Source organism: Melitaea cinxia, chromosome Z, assembly GCF_905220565.1.
Source record: "Melitaea cinxia chromosome Z, ilMelCinx1.1, whole genome shotgun sequence".
NCBI classification, from domain to species: domain Eukaryota; kingdom Metazoa; phylum Arthropoda; class Insecta; order Lepidoptera; family Nymphalidae; genus Melitaea; species Melitaea cinxia.
The window spans coordinates 21,951,916-21,968,324 of NC_059424.1; the positions used below are offsets into that span (position 1 = coordinate 21,951,916).

General features: G+C 35.3%; 1 protein-coding gene across 1 annotated transcript in view; it reads right to left on the reverse strand.

Moving 5' to 3' along the window:
- LOC123668999 (protein NDRG3-like) overlaps positions 1 to 16,409 on the reverse strand; it is a 178,741-nt gene that overhangs the window by 125,153 nt on the left and 37,179 nt on the right. The window contains exon 2 of the mRNA XM_045602677.1: positions 9,211 to 9,404. Coding sequence (XP_045458633.1) covers positions 9,211 to 9,404 — 194 coding nt within the window. The remainder of the gene's footprint in view (positions 1 to 9,210; positions 9,405 to 16,409) is intronic.

The following is a 16,409-nucleotide window of genomic DNA, read 5'->3' on the forward strand; positions in this document are numbered from 1 at the left end:
TCCATTCAATCAAATTACAAGAACTAATTCTCTAGACGGCAATCTGGTTTTAGTGTGTATTTAAGCGATCAAAAGAACATTCTGATATAGAATTTTATAAATAAAAATTTAATTTAAGCATATAGTTAAAGAACCGCTCTGGTGTAGTGATGCATGTAGTCGCCTAAAAGAGCGGTGGTTTGCGAATTCGATTCCCGCTCGGGATATTTGTATTTGTACAAATATTTCTTTCCAGTTTGGATGTTTGTTTTTTGGTCTCCCTACCATGCCTCGGAGAACATGTTAATATGTCGCTGCCGGTTGTTGTCAAATACACTACGCCAACCCGCGATGGAGTAGCGAGGTAAATCAAGATCTAATCCTTTTCCTATATGAAGAAAGGGACCTATGTCTAGCAGTTAAGGCTGAATACCATAGCGATACCAATTATATTTGATACTATTTGAGTTAGTCTATTTTTATTAAATCAGTCAGTTAGGTGTTACAGGCTGAATTCTGTGTTATCGTGGATAGTATAATTATTTAGAATGCTAAAAATTTTCTAACTTTCAAAGTTAATTTAAAATGACAGTTAGTTTCGAAAACACTTGAACGTATCTTGTCATTGGTAACGTAACTTTTAACTCGAGATATAAGTGTTAAAACGGCAAATTAAGACAACGAGGGATTTTGAGAGCATTTAACGAAAAATCTTTGCCTTTTAGTTTTACCTTGCCTTGTCTTGACAACGCAAGTTATCGTTCACGTCAATGGCGTTTTAGTTACTAAACGCACAAATATATGAAACAATTACATTGATGAAATATACGTTGAGCAAAAACTTTGTATCCCTTTTTACGAAAATTGCGCGGACGGAGTAGGAGCGCTGAATGCAATTTTTTTAATTATGCATAAAAATAATTTAAATCAATAAAAAAAACATTACACACTACCACGTATTTGACAACCACACGCTTAAAATCGCGTAAATATCAGCACTAAAATATTTTTCTCACACGCTGGACTTAATTGGCGCGATGATTATCGCGTCCCTACACAGTTGAAACAGAGGCTTTATGTATTAACTTTTTGGTACACTCGTAGCTTTATTTTTGTGCTCTAATGTCAAAATGTTTGTATTTCGTAACGGACTTGAAAGGTGCTGACGCTACGCAGAATAACTTACGCTGCTACGCTAGGTTTAATAAGAGTAAACTGTTTTATTAGTGCGAACATGCAAAAATACCGAGATTTTGTCTTGTAATTACATAAATATACTTGCAGATCTAGAGGCTTTTATATACTTGAAAAATTTTGACCGGATCCGGTCGGATTGAAAACGAGACCAGATTGCAATCCCTAGGTTTATCGTAAAATGAAGCTACTTTGCTCAACCATAAATAATTATGCCACTATTTTGTGAAAAATATTGAGCAAAGTCGGGTCTACTTCACCGTACACTTGTATAACACTATAAAGTTAGTAAAAGTAGTTAAGTATAAGCACCATAGTAGTCGTCGATTTAGGTCGCAATAATGTACGCGCAACTGGTTTTTGTAAATTAAATATTCTAAATAGTATTAACACATTCACATATCATCATCATCATCATCATTTCAGCCTAACACAGTCCGCTGCTGGACATAGGCCTTCACAAGTTCACGCCAAAAATTGCGTGACCTCATTTTTAAGAAATGGAAAAAAAATTGAAAATCTGCATTCACATATATAATTATTATCTAAATGATTAAAATTAGAATTTAATTTCGAGTTATTTGTAACGATAAATTGGAATTGAGGCAATATGATAGTATTGTAAATAGGAAACAGCTAACCGTCAATACTTTTATTTGGTGGTGATGAGCCGGATTCAATTTCAACCAATTATTTATTTAATTTGAAAATTAATTATTGCAATTATTGATGAGTTCAAATGGAAACTGTTGAGGTATAATACCGCCGGCCCAGGCAGACTTGCGGTTACATTAAATTATCGTAAAGTTATTTTGAACCGACCAAGAAAAAGTAGGAGATTATCATTTCAATTGGATTTTTTTATCAATTCGAAAAAGTTTTTTATTGAAAAGCTGGTCATGTCTGATACGTGTCGCCCATCCGAATTTGAGTGAAATCTGACGAGTAGATTATGGGTTATCCCTAGCAATATGTATAATACTATACTATATAAAAAGTCAGTTTTTTTTGTTTGACATCAAACAATTTTATTATGTTAGGTAGATGTAGAATAGACTAAATCGTAGTACCCAGAACAAAATACTAGACAATGCTCTTTGAAGTGCAATTATATGACAAAGGTAATGACTCTGAAATTATAGATAATGGGACGTGTGGTCCGATGGAGCAATAGTACCTTCTGCACTTTATATTTTATTCATTTGAAAGACGGGCAAGTGACTTTTTAAAAACAGTGGACGATCAACTAAATTGCGACATACATTTTATTGTATTTTTACAGCTGTGTGATTACGGCAATAAAGAATATAGCCACCCCCTCTCTTCCCATGGGTGTGGTAGGAGGCGACTAAGGGATAACACACTTCCACTACTATCTTGGAACTTAAAAAGTCGACCGATGGCTGGATAACTATCCAACTGCTGGCTTTTAAATACACAGGCCGAACATGGGCAGCAGCGCCTTCGGTACGACAAAGCCAGCTCTGCGATCACCAACCCGTCTGCCCAGCGTGGTGAATATGGGCAAAACACATGAGTTCACGCCGTTTTTGGCATGAACTTGGGGAGGCCTATGTCCAGCAGACGACTGAGGCTGAAGTGATGATGCCCAGCAGTGGAATGTTACAGACTGATTCTTAAGTAAAGAAGGCGATGAAATTTTTTTTTAAGAAAAATTATAATAGGTACAATTATGTGCATGCAAACAACTGTCTATTCAAGCCGCATTAGATCCAATCCGGGACATTAGGCATAGACTTAAGAATTCTAAAAGACATTTTATAATGAAGGCACAATTTATTAATCTTCATTCGCAAGCAATTGATGCTTGCAAACGTTACGATCAATGTATTTCATAGAATCTAGGACACTCAAGAGTTTAGAGACAATTAGAGAAAGTGTAATTTTGTAACTTCTCCTCCACGAATCAATGAAAGGTTAACAGGATTTACATTTATTAGATATTATTTTCTCCCTGCTTTAAGTTAATCATTGTCTTTTGACAATAATCAAATTGTTTATCATTTGCAAACTGAAGTAGGGCACAGAAGGAAATGTCCTGTTCAAAAACTAGGGAAGTACCTCGACCTCACAGAAGATCACAGCTAAATAATACTGCTTTCAAGAAGTTTTGTGTTCCTATTGGTGAGTAAGGTGACCAGAGCTCCTGGGGAGAATTGGGGATAGGGTCGGCAACGCGCTTGCGATTCTGCTGGTGTTGCAGAAATCTATAAGCTACGGTAATTGCTTACCATTAGGCGAGCCGTACGCTTGTTTAGCTAGTTGTATAAAATAAAATAAAAAATTGTAAGAAGTACTGCGTACTTCTTTAAATGAGAAATTCATCATAAAATATTCATTCTTTAGTTGTATTATATATTGCAAATAAAAACCACAATTTATTTCCTTAACGTTTTTCTGAACGCTGACACTATTATAGGAATCTTAATGATAGTTGCAATGGTTTAAGTTCATACTACTCTTCAATGAAATCTTCTTATTCAGACATGCAGTTGTTCTCTTGGGAGAAAGGTTGAAAGTCTAAATGTATAATCGCGAACAAAATCACGTATAGAGCTTGTGTAGTTTACGACGTGCATTGTCGGTCTTTGTTGAAGTACTTACACGTACGTACATACGTATGTACTCTTACGAGTATTGCATTTAAACGAAAGTGATTTTCTTTTGTACGTTAAACCCTAGCGTCCACTTGGATGGTTTCCATTAGACCTTGGGCAAAATCGAAAGAGGCTTGATTTCGAACTAAACGTACCAAAACTTAAATTATAAAACTAAAATTATTCAATAGACCTGATTGCGACATTCTCAGAATCCTTAAAGAATCTTAAGACAAATAATATTTTGCAGTAATCATCTTGTTTGTTAGCAAATTAACGTCCATTCAATATTGTTTACGATTTATTTAGATCGGTATAACATAACATAACAATACACTTTATTGTACACCAAAACAGAAATAATACATAATATGGACTTAAACAGAGTATCATCAGGCACAAAGGGCGGCCTTATCGCTAAAAAGCGATCTCTTCCAGGCAACCTAGGGGCAGAGGAGATGGTATTGTGTCAGTGTAGGTGTACAAATTGAGACATAAACGTTTGAATATATTTACTTATTTACATACATACATACATAAACATATACATAAATACATACATACATACGTACATACATACATACATACATACATACACATATACATATATATATACATAAATACAAATATACTCGTATTATAAAAATTGAGTCGGAGTTCGAGGCGTCATTAGTACGCTATATCAAGCTGAGAGTAACGTAACGTCTCGTCGCTACTGTTAAGTAACATTAATTCTGCTAAATCGCTGTTTTGACTTTAAATTAGCCTCGATTCTGATTATGTTTTTAACATATGTATCTGTAAAACTATGCAGTATATCTCAATTGCTTTTTTAGGTTAAAGTTTTTTTGGCGCGTTAGAGGAAAATGATAAGAGTAAATTTTTACGATGCGCGCACATACCGTCACAAAAAAACGACACCCTGATGTTAGCGTGTCAACAAAGAAGAAGCTAGCAATGTGAAGTTAGCTAGCCAATGAAGTATAACTTCTTACGTGCGTACATAAACACACACACTTATATATATTTTAATGAGCAAGCAATTCAGAAATGTACCAAATGTCATCCTATCTAGTCTCATCGTCTATGTTAGGTACATAGACTAGTTGACTCCGTAAACATGTTTGGCATATATGTTATAAGCCCCTTTTAATCCCCCCCCCCCTCCCTACCTACTCGATATGGATACAAAATTTCATAAAAATCGGTCCAGCCGTTTCAGAGGAGTATTTTAACTAACATTGTGACACGAGAATTTTATATAAAAGAGATATAACATGACAATAAAAAAAAGCTTTTTATATTTTTATATTGTATCGGCATGGGTAATTGTCGAACGCAGTAACAATCGCAGCTATTAGTTTGTCTATTACTAACAGAGTTGTATGACAATTTGTAACAGCAATTATGTGTTGCAAAAATAATGCTACTGCTATTTTAGCGACTGTTATTTTTGCGTGCAGTTACCAATTTTCGATAGCATTGATTGGATAACTCACTATATTATCAAATTAAACTTCTATCCGACAAAAAAGCAAAAACGGTGTTCGTGGATATGGCTTCAAATAGTGCCAAAAGAGCACAGATAATGTCGCCAATGTCACGCAGAATGGAGATATACAAAATTCACATACCGTAGTAACAATGTCAAGCTTGATAACAAAAAGAGATTGAAGTTCGGTCAGTGTTATATCAACATCCTATTTTCAGCGATGGGTAGCGACGGTGACAATTTTCTTTTTAGTGGTAATATCAATCACATTGTAAACATTTGTATTGGCCATGTAGATATTTGCTGTGATCTGAGCGTTTATTTCTCTCTGCGACTGTTGTATTTTAATAACTGAGGTAGAGCACAGCAGAAAATTTCCTGCTCAAAATATGGAGCAGCCTGACTGGGGAAGTACCTCGACCTTACAGAAGATCACAGCTAGTAGTTGTGTTTCTATTGGTAAGGTGCACGGCGCTCCTGGAGGGGGGGGGGGATTGCGGTTGGGTTCGGCAACGCATTTACGATGCTTCTGGTATTGCAGACGTCTATAAATCTACGGCTTAATTGTCGACCTAGTTATGCAAAAAAAAAAAATTTTTATAAATATACATATAAATAAGACATATATAAATGTATAAATACAAATATTACGTCTAGACTCAGGTTGAGATCGAACCCGCAACCCGCGAACTAGAAAGCGGGGCCACTACAAACTGCGACGACGGGTCAGTCAAAGTGTGACCCCCGACACAAAGGTAAATCCTAGTAGGGGCCGTTGAGTTAACTATTTTTATATTTTGGAGGCGTTTATTTATTATATAATGTGCTTAGTACTGATGCTGTTGATTTGACAAAACATAGTGTATAATAACTAGATTTTGACATACATTCTAAAAGTAATACAGTATCGCTCAAATTCCAGAATCATAAAATCGCTGCTCTGAATCTATTAGTATATAAAAAGACGAACTGTACGAATTATTAGTATCTTGTGATATATTAGATCAAAGTAAAATTTGTCGAGATTATTGTGATTTTTTTTTTAATTTAAAAAAAGTACAGCTTCCTTCCAAAGGTCAACGAGCCTCGCGTCAATCTAGTATTCCACTATATCCGTGCCGCAAGCGTTTGACCGACTTTGCCCTCTTGAGTCGTATTGCGTAATAGCACGTTCCATATTTTCTTCTTAATGCCTTGCCACTTAAAGACCAGCTTATAGGCAGGTAACACGCTTGAACACCACCGCATCTCTCGTGGAATGTTAGGTACTTCCATGAATAATTACTATATTAAAGTATGTAACGTTTTTATACTTTAATTGCACTATTTTTGACTTCCCTTAAACTTATCATCATAATGTAAAATAAGCGGGGCTGTTTACGTGAACGGATCACGCGGTCGTATTGTAACGTTTAGTTTGCGTGTAACGTAATCTCGACTGTAATTAAATGTCACAATAATTTATAGGGGAGTTTAAATAAATTTGTGAATGGAAATTAATAGTTGTCACTTTACATTTACTGAATTTTGTACCGTAATAAAAATACGAAAGTATGCGTGTAAGCGGATCATAGTTGGAAAATCCCTGCCAGATAATGTATCCAATAAATCTAGAGAAAGATTAGTGCGAGATAAAGTGACTTTGTTTTCACTAACTCGTGCCTACTTCTAGACCGTTTTAGAACGGGATCGCCTTAAGTTGTTTCGGCATAGTTTGCGAAGTCTGCCCTTTGGTTACTTCGCACTAATTACTGTTGAATATGTAGGCACTAGAGATATTCAGATCCGATTACATAGACCATAACAAAAACGGTACAATATACTGTACCGCAATAAATCCTTATACATAGCTTTAGCACTAGCAGAATTGCGTCTATACGTTATTTATTTATTTAAAAATGGTTGCTAGCCGAGCATCAAATAAAAATAATCTAATAACATACGTACATATGTTTCATGAGTCCTAACGGCTTTAGCTATAAGCAAAGCTTCATGTATAGGCAAATAAACAAAAAAAACTTAATAAATTTAAATCGGCAAAAACAAAAATGACAATTCAAATAACTGAGGGTAAATTAAAATAACTTAAAGATCATTAAAAAGGTTTAAAAAAATCGAATCGAAAAATTGGGACATGTAGGAAAAATTTAGATAATTTTAGAACACAAACAGTTTTCGAAACATTACCGCTATAGATTACTAAAATCCTAAACAATGGGTGTTAATGTTGTATACAATTTGTAAGTAATAGCCAATAGTCAAGGATAATTCGATACGCTGAAAATAGTAGTATTAAACGTGAAAGTCACGTGTTCTAACTAACCAGTACGCGGACGACATGTTAATCAATAGTGTACATAATATACAACCTTGAACATAAAAAGCTTATTAACTTGGGAATCGACGATATTTTACCGTAATCAAATCGATTTCGGCCACGAATAAGTCTGCACTACGTCGGGCCACGCGATAATCTATTAATCGACGTACAGACTAAACGTAATTGGTCTCCAATTCACTTAAATATTAATTACTGGATGGAGTCCAATGAATTGATAACGACGGACACATTGTCGGCACGAGTCGATAGTACTTCCAGCCTTTCATATTTTTAAGAGCGCGTTTTGTTTAGACGTTTATATTATTGTGTTCATTTCGCCGATAGAAATGATAGAGCTTAATGGTAATTACTTCAGACTGAACGCCGTCAAGTATATTTTTTTGAGTTTAGGGCCTCTTCCACCACTTACTGATAAAGCATATCTAGCACATAAGTTGCTGATAGGTATTATCAATAGGACATTCAAGGAAATAGTAAACTACAACATTTGGATTCGAACATCTGACAAAGTGGAGCTGATGGTAAGAAGGAAAAATGTGTCAGAAACTTATGACCATTAGATAGTCTTATACGTCAGATACATTTATCAGAAACCGGCGAGACAGGACACGTGAGCATCTTTAATTTTATAGTGTTTCATTTTTATTTAGGACTTGAAATAATATTTACGTCTTCCAAAAGCCAACTAATTGAAAGCACATGTTTAATATAAATTCAGTACATTATTGTCGAGGAATTTGATGAAAGATACACTCCAATAGATTCATTCTCAATGTAAAGATAACGTGAGTAGCGTTTACTTGAATAACACAGAAAAATGAACCACGCGGACGAAATATCAAATACGAGGGTGAATCGAAAAGTTCGCGGCCGGACAAAAGGCCAAACAATAAACTTATCATACCACGCGCCGCACCCTATTGCGTATCTTGTGTGAAAAAATAAAGATTCTCGTTTTGTCCAGGATTACTAAGAAAGAAAGTGTTGTTTCACCAGGATAACGCACGCGTTCACACGTCTGTCGAAAGTATGGCTCAAATTCGTTATTGTGATTTAAAACTGCTGCAACGCCCAGCTTATTCGCTCGGTTTTGCATTTACGACTTTCACCTGTTTCGTCATTTAAAAGAACACCTTAGTGGCCACAAAGTTTCGAAATCAAGGGATTGAAGCCGCAGTGAACCAGTATTTATCAGAGCTTGAAAATTAATTTTTTAAAACCTATTTAGATACTTTGCAAAACAGATAGAAGAAATGCACTCAGTTAGGTGGAGATTATGTTGAGAAATAAAAATATTTCTGCATGTATTTTATTTTGGTTTCTTGTTGAGGCCGCGAACTTTCAATATGACTGTCGTTTTCAAAAACAAAATTGTTCCTTTTATTTGCAACTGTATCATTTACGCATATACTGATTTCACAAATACAAATCTGATATAATCCGCTTATGAAACAAACTTAAAGCTTAAATTTAGTTCCAATTGAAGCGAAATCACGTTCATAGTTTTATCAAAGTGAATATACACGAAATATACATGAAACAATTGAGGTGCAAAACGTTCGCAAATGCAATTAGAGCGTACTCACAGTTCAAGCCGATATCATGGTAGGTGAGGATGGCTGGTTTGGCGCGGTCTCCCTGCACCGCCACCATGATGTCACCGCGGTCAGTGTGGACACGGAGCTCCTGGCAGGAGTTCTCGCTGAAGCGGTGAGCACTTGGGAACTGGAGTTGGACGTCTTTCATTTCGATGTCGTCCATGCTGTCGAGGGGCAGAAGGCTGGTGGAAGAACAGAAAACACTATATTCGAGTATAAATTACATTTCTTCACTTAAACGTTTTACAAAAGTGCCAAAGTAGCAGGTATTTCGAAAACTTCGCGTAGTATGGAGAACATACTTATAAATCGACGGGTGCAAAGTAAAAAAAAATTACTACAATTTTGAGGTGTTTTTTTTTATTGCAGTAACTAACTAAAAACTTTATATTTTACAACATGGCAAAATAAAAAATACAAATATCGCCTCATTTCTTGTACTTTTGTCAAGTAAAAGAAGATAACTACTGCTGTTTTGTAAAATTACACGACGTACATGCGTTCAACTACCGCCGCTTTTACGCAGTCCGCGCGGGGGGGGGGGTTCATTCCTATTGTGTCATCAGTCAGATGGCGTGTGCTTCGCCGGCCGGCAACAATGTTTGTTTGTTTGGCTTTTTAGATGGCTGTTATCATAATAATAAACCATTTGAATACATCATAATAGACATGGAAAGACGTTTTTGGAAATTTTGAAATTGGAAAAGTCATACTTTTTACACTTACTAAATACATGAAACATCTTTATTAAATCCAGATTTATTAATTCCTATGTAGAAACGACCAAGTGGTAGTTAATTCAGTTGTCATATTTTTAAGCACAATGTCGAGGCAAACAACTGTAATATCTCGTAAATTAAACACAATTACAAGAAATGAAATATACAATTGTTTGTCTTTCTAAAAAATATAGCAGTGATGAAAATTTCAACAAATTTGGTTTGAAATTGACAAAATGAGAGCACTTTTTCCTATTTTGCGCTCTCCTGAAAAGTTGCTGTTTTGTATATAACTCTTTTTACTTTGCACCCGTCGAAATGAGATTAATTGGTGGGTATGAGTCTAAAAACAGACTTTTGCAGATCGTAGAAATAGTAGGTATGTATTTTATAGTTAGTCCGTAATCTAGAATATGGATAATGAGTTTAACTTGCGTAGACCATGAGTATCCAAATTGATGATCAATAAATTATCACATGATTTGGTTCATATCTACCATTAGATTCAAGAAAAAATATTAGGTCTGCTCAACTTATGTTCAGTTAAAAAAATCTGTGAAAGGGTTAAGACAATATGTCTGATATGGTGAGGTTTAGAAAAGAAAAACTTTAATGTTCCTTCGGTTCGTTGCTTGATCGTGTTATTGGCAGCAAACGAGGACTGAACATAGAGCGACAACGGTTAAAGAACTTTTTTATTTAAGCCTAATTCATATCTTTGTGTACAACACATGTACATTTTTATAACAGCCTATCAGTGTGTTTTTCTTTTTTTTTTTGGTAGTTTCATGAGTCTCAAAATTCTTTACAAAAATTTAATCCACTGCGTTACTCCACTATAGTTTGGCGAGAAGGGCATGCATCATGGCAGGCATGACATCAAGTATCAAGCATATATACGGTTCACACTCAACAGCACTAAGTAGGATTTTCTCCTGTATCCGGGGTCCGGAAACAAAAGCATTAACGCCTAGATCACGATAAACATCTGTACGGTCGATACAAAGTTTGCCGTGAGCGGGGATCAAGCCCGCGACGGCCAATGCAACAGCCAAAAGCCTGTGCTTAACCTCGACGCCAACGCCTCGTATTTTATTGTTTTTTGGTTATTATGTTACGAATAAATGAAACTCCTGTACGTTTTCCAAATTCTGCGTGGTTAAGTCAAAACGTTTAAAAGCGGTGGCGAATGGACTTATATTATTACGAGACAAGTACGTGGAGCTGTTACTATTCAGTCAAAGTTAATTCCTCGGAGAATATTGCTTAGTCGCTGTCCTGAGGCGTTATCGCCAAATTCCAGACGGGATCAAATGTTAACATAAAGGACTCTGTTTAGCTTTGAATGTCTACCACTGATTTGTTACAAAATTAACCGTAATTATAAGTAAATTAAATGTTTTAACGTATACAGTAACAGTCATTTTTCACAATCTACACTAATAAATGGAAAGCCGGTTTTTTTCTTCGGTTACACTGCGAAAACTACTAAGCCGATCGGAATAATACTCATAGCATAAGATGCGGCGTGTTTCAGAGAAGGTTTTAGTATAATATATGTTAGTGACTACTTATCGTGTAAAAAATATTGACGGACAGAGGTCGCTAGTATAACGTAAATCATACACTCAATATTTTCAACTTCCAATTTCGTGACACATACACATTTTTACTATCTCATTGTTCATTCGGGTGCAGTGCGAGCAACCGAACAGTGCAGGGGACACTGTTTTTATCGAAGCCTTTGGTTTCGTATAAAACAATTTATTGAAAATTTTAGAGGTAATTTCTAACACCACAATGGAATAAATAAATTATGAAGCGAATGATGTTAGTGATATCAACTATTATTTAAAAAAAATATATGTACATAACTACGTACGTATACATAATTACATAATGTATTAAATACAGAAAGAGATGGTATTAGTTCTAATATATTCGTTAACATGTCGAGGTAGTCTCAAAATATCTTAATATAAAACTATCTCACAATTGTTAAAATGAGTGATGGTATCGAAAACAATAATTCTTAAAAAACTTGGTACTGGTAATATTTTTTCCTATTATCTGGGTGTTTTATCAACGAGCTGTGCTAGGCTCAGGACTAATATTTTTTTAAAGTAAGGCTTTTTTATAAGATCGTAGCGAACATTTTGTCGTGACTTATATAAATTTATAATGCAAGATTTGTAGGTGTGACAGTTTGGAAATAATGGCGTCTTAAACACAAGTGTGTGTGTGTGTGTGTGTGTGTGTGTGTGTGTGTGTGTGTGTGTGTGTGTGTCTGCTTATGTACGCAGGTAAGAAGTTATACTTCATTGGCTAGCTCACTCCACGTTGCTAATTTCTTCTTCGTTGACTAGCTTCACAGAGTTAGTTTCAGGGTGTCGGTTTTTTATGACTGTGTTTTCATATACACCTGATAGTGATCGTTACTCATTGTTCGGAATATATCTACCTAGCCAAACCGCATTGGAGCAGCGTGGTAGATTAAGCTCTGATCCTTCTCCTACGTGGCAAAAGAAGCCTGCAGTGGGATATTACAGGCTAAAGAATAGCGCCCGCGCATTGTAAAAAAAATTCTCGTCATTTTTCCCTAACGCGCTAAAAAAGTATAACTTTAAAAATAAATTTAAATAGACACTTATACTTTGTCATGTCGTTTACAAATCCGTAAATCTATCGAATAAAAAGAATAAATAAAAAAAACTAATTTTTGAGTTGAGATGATTAAAATTTTAAATTACAACTTTTCATTCAGTCCACATTAATCTTTTAGATTTTGAATGAATTGAAATAAAAAATATAGCTCTAAGGTATTTGGAGACACATCGCCCAAAATAATGAAGATTCCCGTGTTAAGTAAATGAATGGTGATAAATTAAATGATATCAATGCTATAATGAATCTTACGACGCGACGTAATAAAATAGAGATCATTATTGAAGAAGAAACGCACATCCCGTGTAGCTACGCCGTAGCTTTTAACTTGATTAAAAGAAAGGAAGCAGATAGACATTCAACGTGTTACGTTCGTTGAAGAATAACTCGGCCGAGGTCGCCGGTACGCTGAACACTGCGTCTCAATGAAATGCAAAATTTACGTCTGTTTATAAGAATAACTCGACTAAGGTATGAAACTGCTACTGTGTACTAGCGTTAACGTTATGAACATTTTCAAATGTAGTTTCACAGCGTTATTTTTACTTATTATTAGACTAGCGACCCGCCCCGGCTTCGCACGGGTGCCATGCTGATACTAAATATACTGCAGAATGTCTTTATTTATAGTATGAAGCTAGCTTATAGCATGGTTATTAACATTATAACAAAATTTAAATATGAGTCGTTAGTTTACACGTTGTTACAGAATGCGTTGAAGCAATAAAGGTTCACTGCTTGTTCCCCGTAGGTGATAGCGTGATAATTTGTAGCCTATATGTTGACCCGACTTCTTAATAATATTCGTGCCAAATTTGAAGTAAATCCATGCAGTACTTTTTGAGTTTATCCCGGACATACATACAGACAAACAGATAAAAATTCTAAAAACTATATTTTTGACTTCAGTATCGATTGTAGATCACACCCCAAGTATTCTTTAAAAAAATATTCAATGTACAGTTTTGACTTTCCTACCATTTTATTATACGTATAGATTACCATTATAACTTATATTCTATTCTTCGTTTGATTTATATTAATGTAATTCACTTTATACACACGTTATCATGTTAACCGCTTAAAATTAGGGCTAAAATTGCTTATCCTACATTAATATATACTAGAGGTCGCCCGGTGGTCTAAATTCGACTACAATTAATTTAAATTATTAGTTTGAACATTATTAAGGTTCTGTTGTCAAAGACTATACTAATGTCTTGTCAAACGCAAACGCAGTGTGGGACGTCCTCCGGCTCGTTGGACCGATGATCTACGTAAGATTGCCGGAGGATGGAGGTGATTGAGCCAATCCCATAAGCTGTATCACGTTGTTGAGTTTTAACGTTTCTTGAAATATTGATTGCCATATGTTCATGTATCACGCAAACCGACGAGAGTTGACAATTGGCAGCTGTTGTTCTAGCGGGTGGCCAGATAGATATGTCGCCGTCTTAACGTCTGTGTTTATAATGTTTGTGATTTCAAACTCCCGGCATGGAAGTCTCATTCACAAATGTGTGAATCGATCGAATAAAACAACCACTGACAGAAGTTCAGTGTGACGCATTTATAACTATTATTACTGCAATAATTATATCAAATAAAACTAATACATTTCATCTAGCAATTGATACAACTCTCAACAACTGAACACGGTAGCTTATTTTTTTTATTTTTTTATTTTTGAAGTAATTAAACTATGCGTAGTCAAAAGTATTCACGCGACTTTACTACACATCACCTACCCACATTATATTATTATTCTTATTCAAATTTTAAATAATGCTGCATTACGCCAGAAATTATTAAAAGCAAATATATACTCGTAGTAAGATTACTTTATTTTTTCATATTTCAATAAAAATTCAGCAACAGCTAATTTGGCTTGATGCCGCCTTAATAAGGTCTAAAGAATTTTTGTTTTATATTAGTTCTGCAAGGTATTACATAACACAATGACGTAACGATTTCGTCGTCCGTAGAACTCTGTGATACCCTGGAGACATTGAAGTTAAACCCAACCTTCTAACAAACGGGAAACTCAATTTCTACTCTGCGATTTAAAATCATCAAATAGTATATTTCAACATTATGGACGAAATTCTCATAGACCTCACAGCCTCTCATTCTCATCTCGGTATAAGAATTTGGTCTGCATTTGTTCATGTTTTTATGAGGCTTAAGAGTTTCTTTTCCACGGGGTAGCCTAGTTGTATCAAATGGAATAAATAAATTTTTATATAATGATAGGTACGTGTTGCAGTAGTGCACTCAGCGGCGCGGCTAATCAACATTCGTATCAAAGGCCACGGTAATACCGCTCGGTAAGTGTGCGGTACAAACACGGTACGAACAAATGAACCGCAGCCGCCAGCCGCCTCACCACGGTTGCGCAACAGATCCCATCGTGCCAATTAACTCGCTATCAGACATTTTATCAAATCCAAACCAAAATAGCGTTTTATTGCTAGTTTGTCTTTTTCAGAATAGCATAATCTGAGACAACTCGTTGTCAGTATATGTTGCTTAATTTGGTTTAATTATTATTACTTTTATATAATTATTTATTTTACAAATTAATTGAACAAGCTTGTATTTCACTTGATATATCTTTTTGAATAATCTGGAGACTAAATATTCTCAAGCCGTTTTGAGTTGTTTTATGTGACACATAAATATAATGAAAAAATATATCTTTTCCACATTGTATTGTCATTCAATAATAGTTCGTTATTATTTATGAGCAATGTAACGTGTTTCATCACGAGCAGCTTACACGAGCTCTATTAGACCACTCAAAACAACAATGTAAAACCTTGTCATTCGGCGTTGTTGATGCTTATTTAGATTATCAAAGATCTATTTTTCTTTCAACATTATCAATTCTTTCAAGTTTCATCAAAACGAGGCAGGAGATAATAATGCCTAAGTATTAATTGATGTTAATTGCCTTGCATTTTTGTAAGTTATTTAATATTTTTTAAAATTGTGAACTAATTTCAATTATTCTTTTCTTAGATGTGTCTCAGGGATGTTTTCACGTGTGTTACATAAAAAAATCACATAACTAAGTTTGAAAAGAGGATATAAAAACAATCTACCTTTAACATTATTAAAGTAAAACTTCCTTAGAATTGTTAATTTGAAACTCGATGAAACGGAAATGCATCACGATAAAGAAAGAAACATAAATGTATAGGAGAGAATGAGATAGAATACGCTTGACGCTTCAGCCACCATATTCCACTACGGGGCATAGGTCTCTTTCCCCATGTAGGAGAACGGATCAGCGCTTAATCCACCATGCTGCTCCAATCCAATGCGGGTTGGCGGATATATACTATGAGCAACGATCGCTATCAGGTGTACATGATAACAACCGGGACCGACGGCTCAACGTGCTCTCCGAGGCACGGTGGGGAGACCCACAAGGACTGCACGAAACACCCAGACAGAATACATTACTGCTCAAAACGCGTAAGCGACGCGTTTTCGTGGCGTTACAACCATTTCGCGAGACCTTGATCATCCTCGATATAACAAATCACAACGGCCTACATTCCTACGACTTTTCAGAAGTTACACTTCTGCCGTGTGTGAATTGCACACACACGCTTTTTTTCGTGGTGTAAATAATACGCTGAAAATATTTAACCGATTATTAACGTCTGTACGTATGCTTAGCATTACTAACAATAATAATTAGCACTTGTAGGAGTGAATAGAAATAAGAAGCATGAGTAAAAACGGACACATTTTTCGATATTGTATTTTATTAGTTTATGGGAATCACGTTTTCAT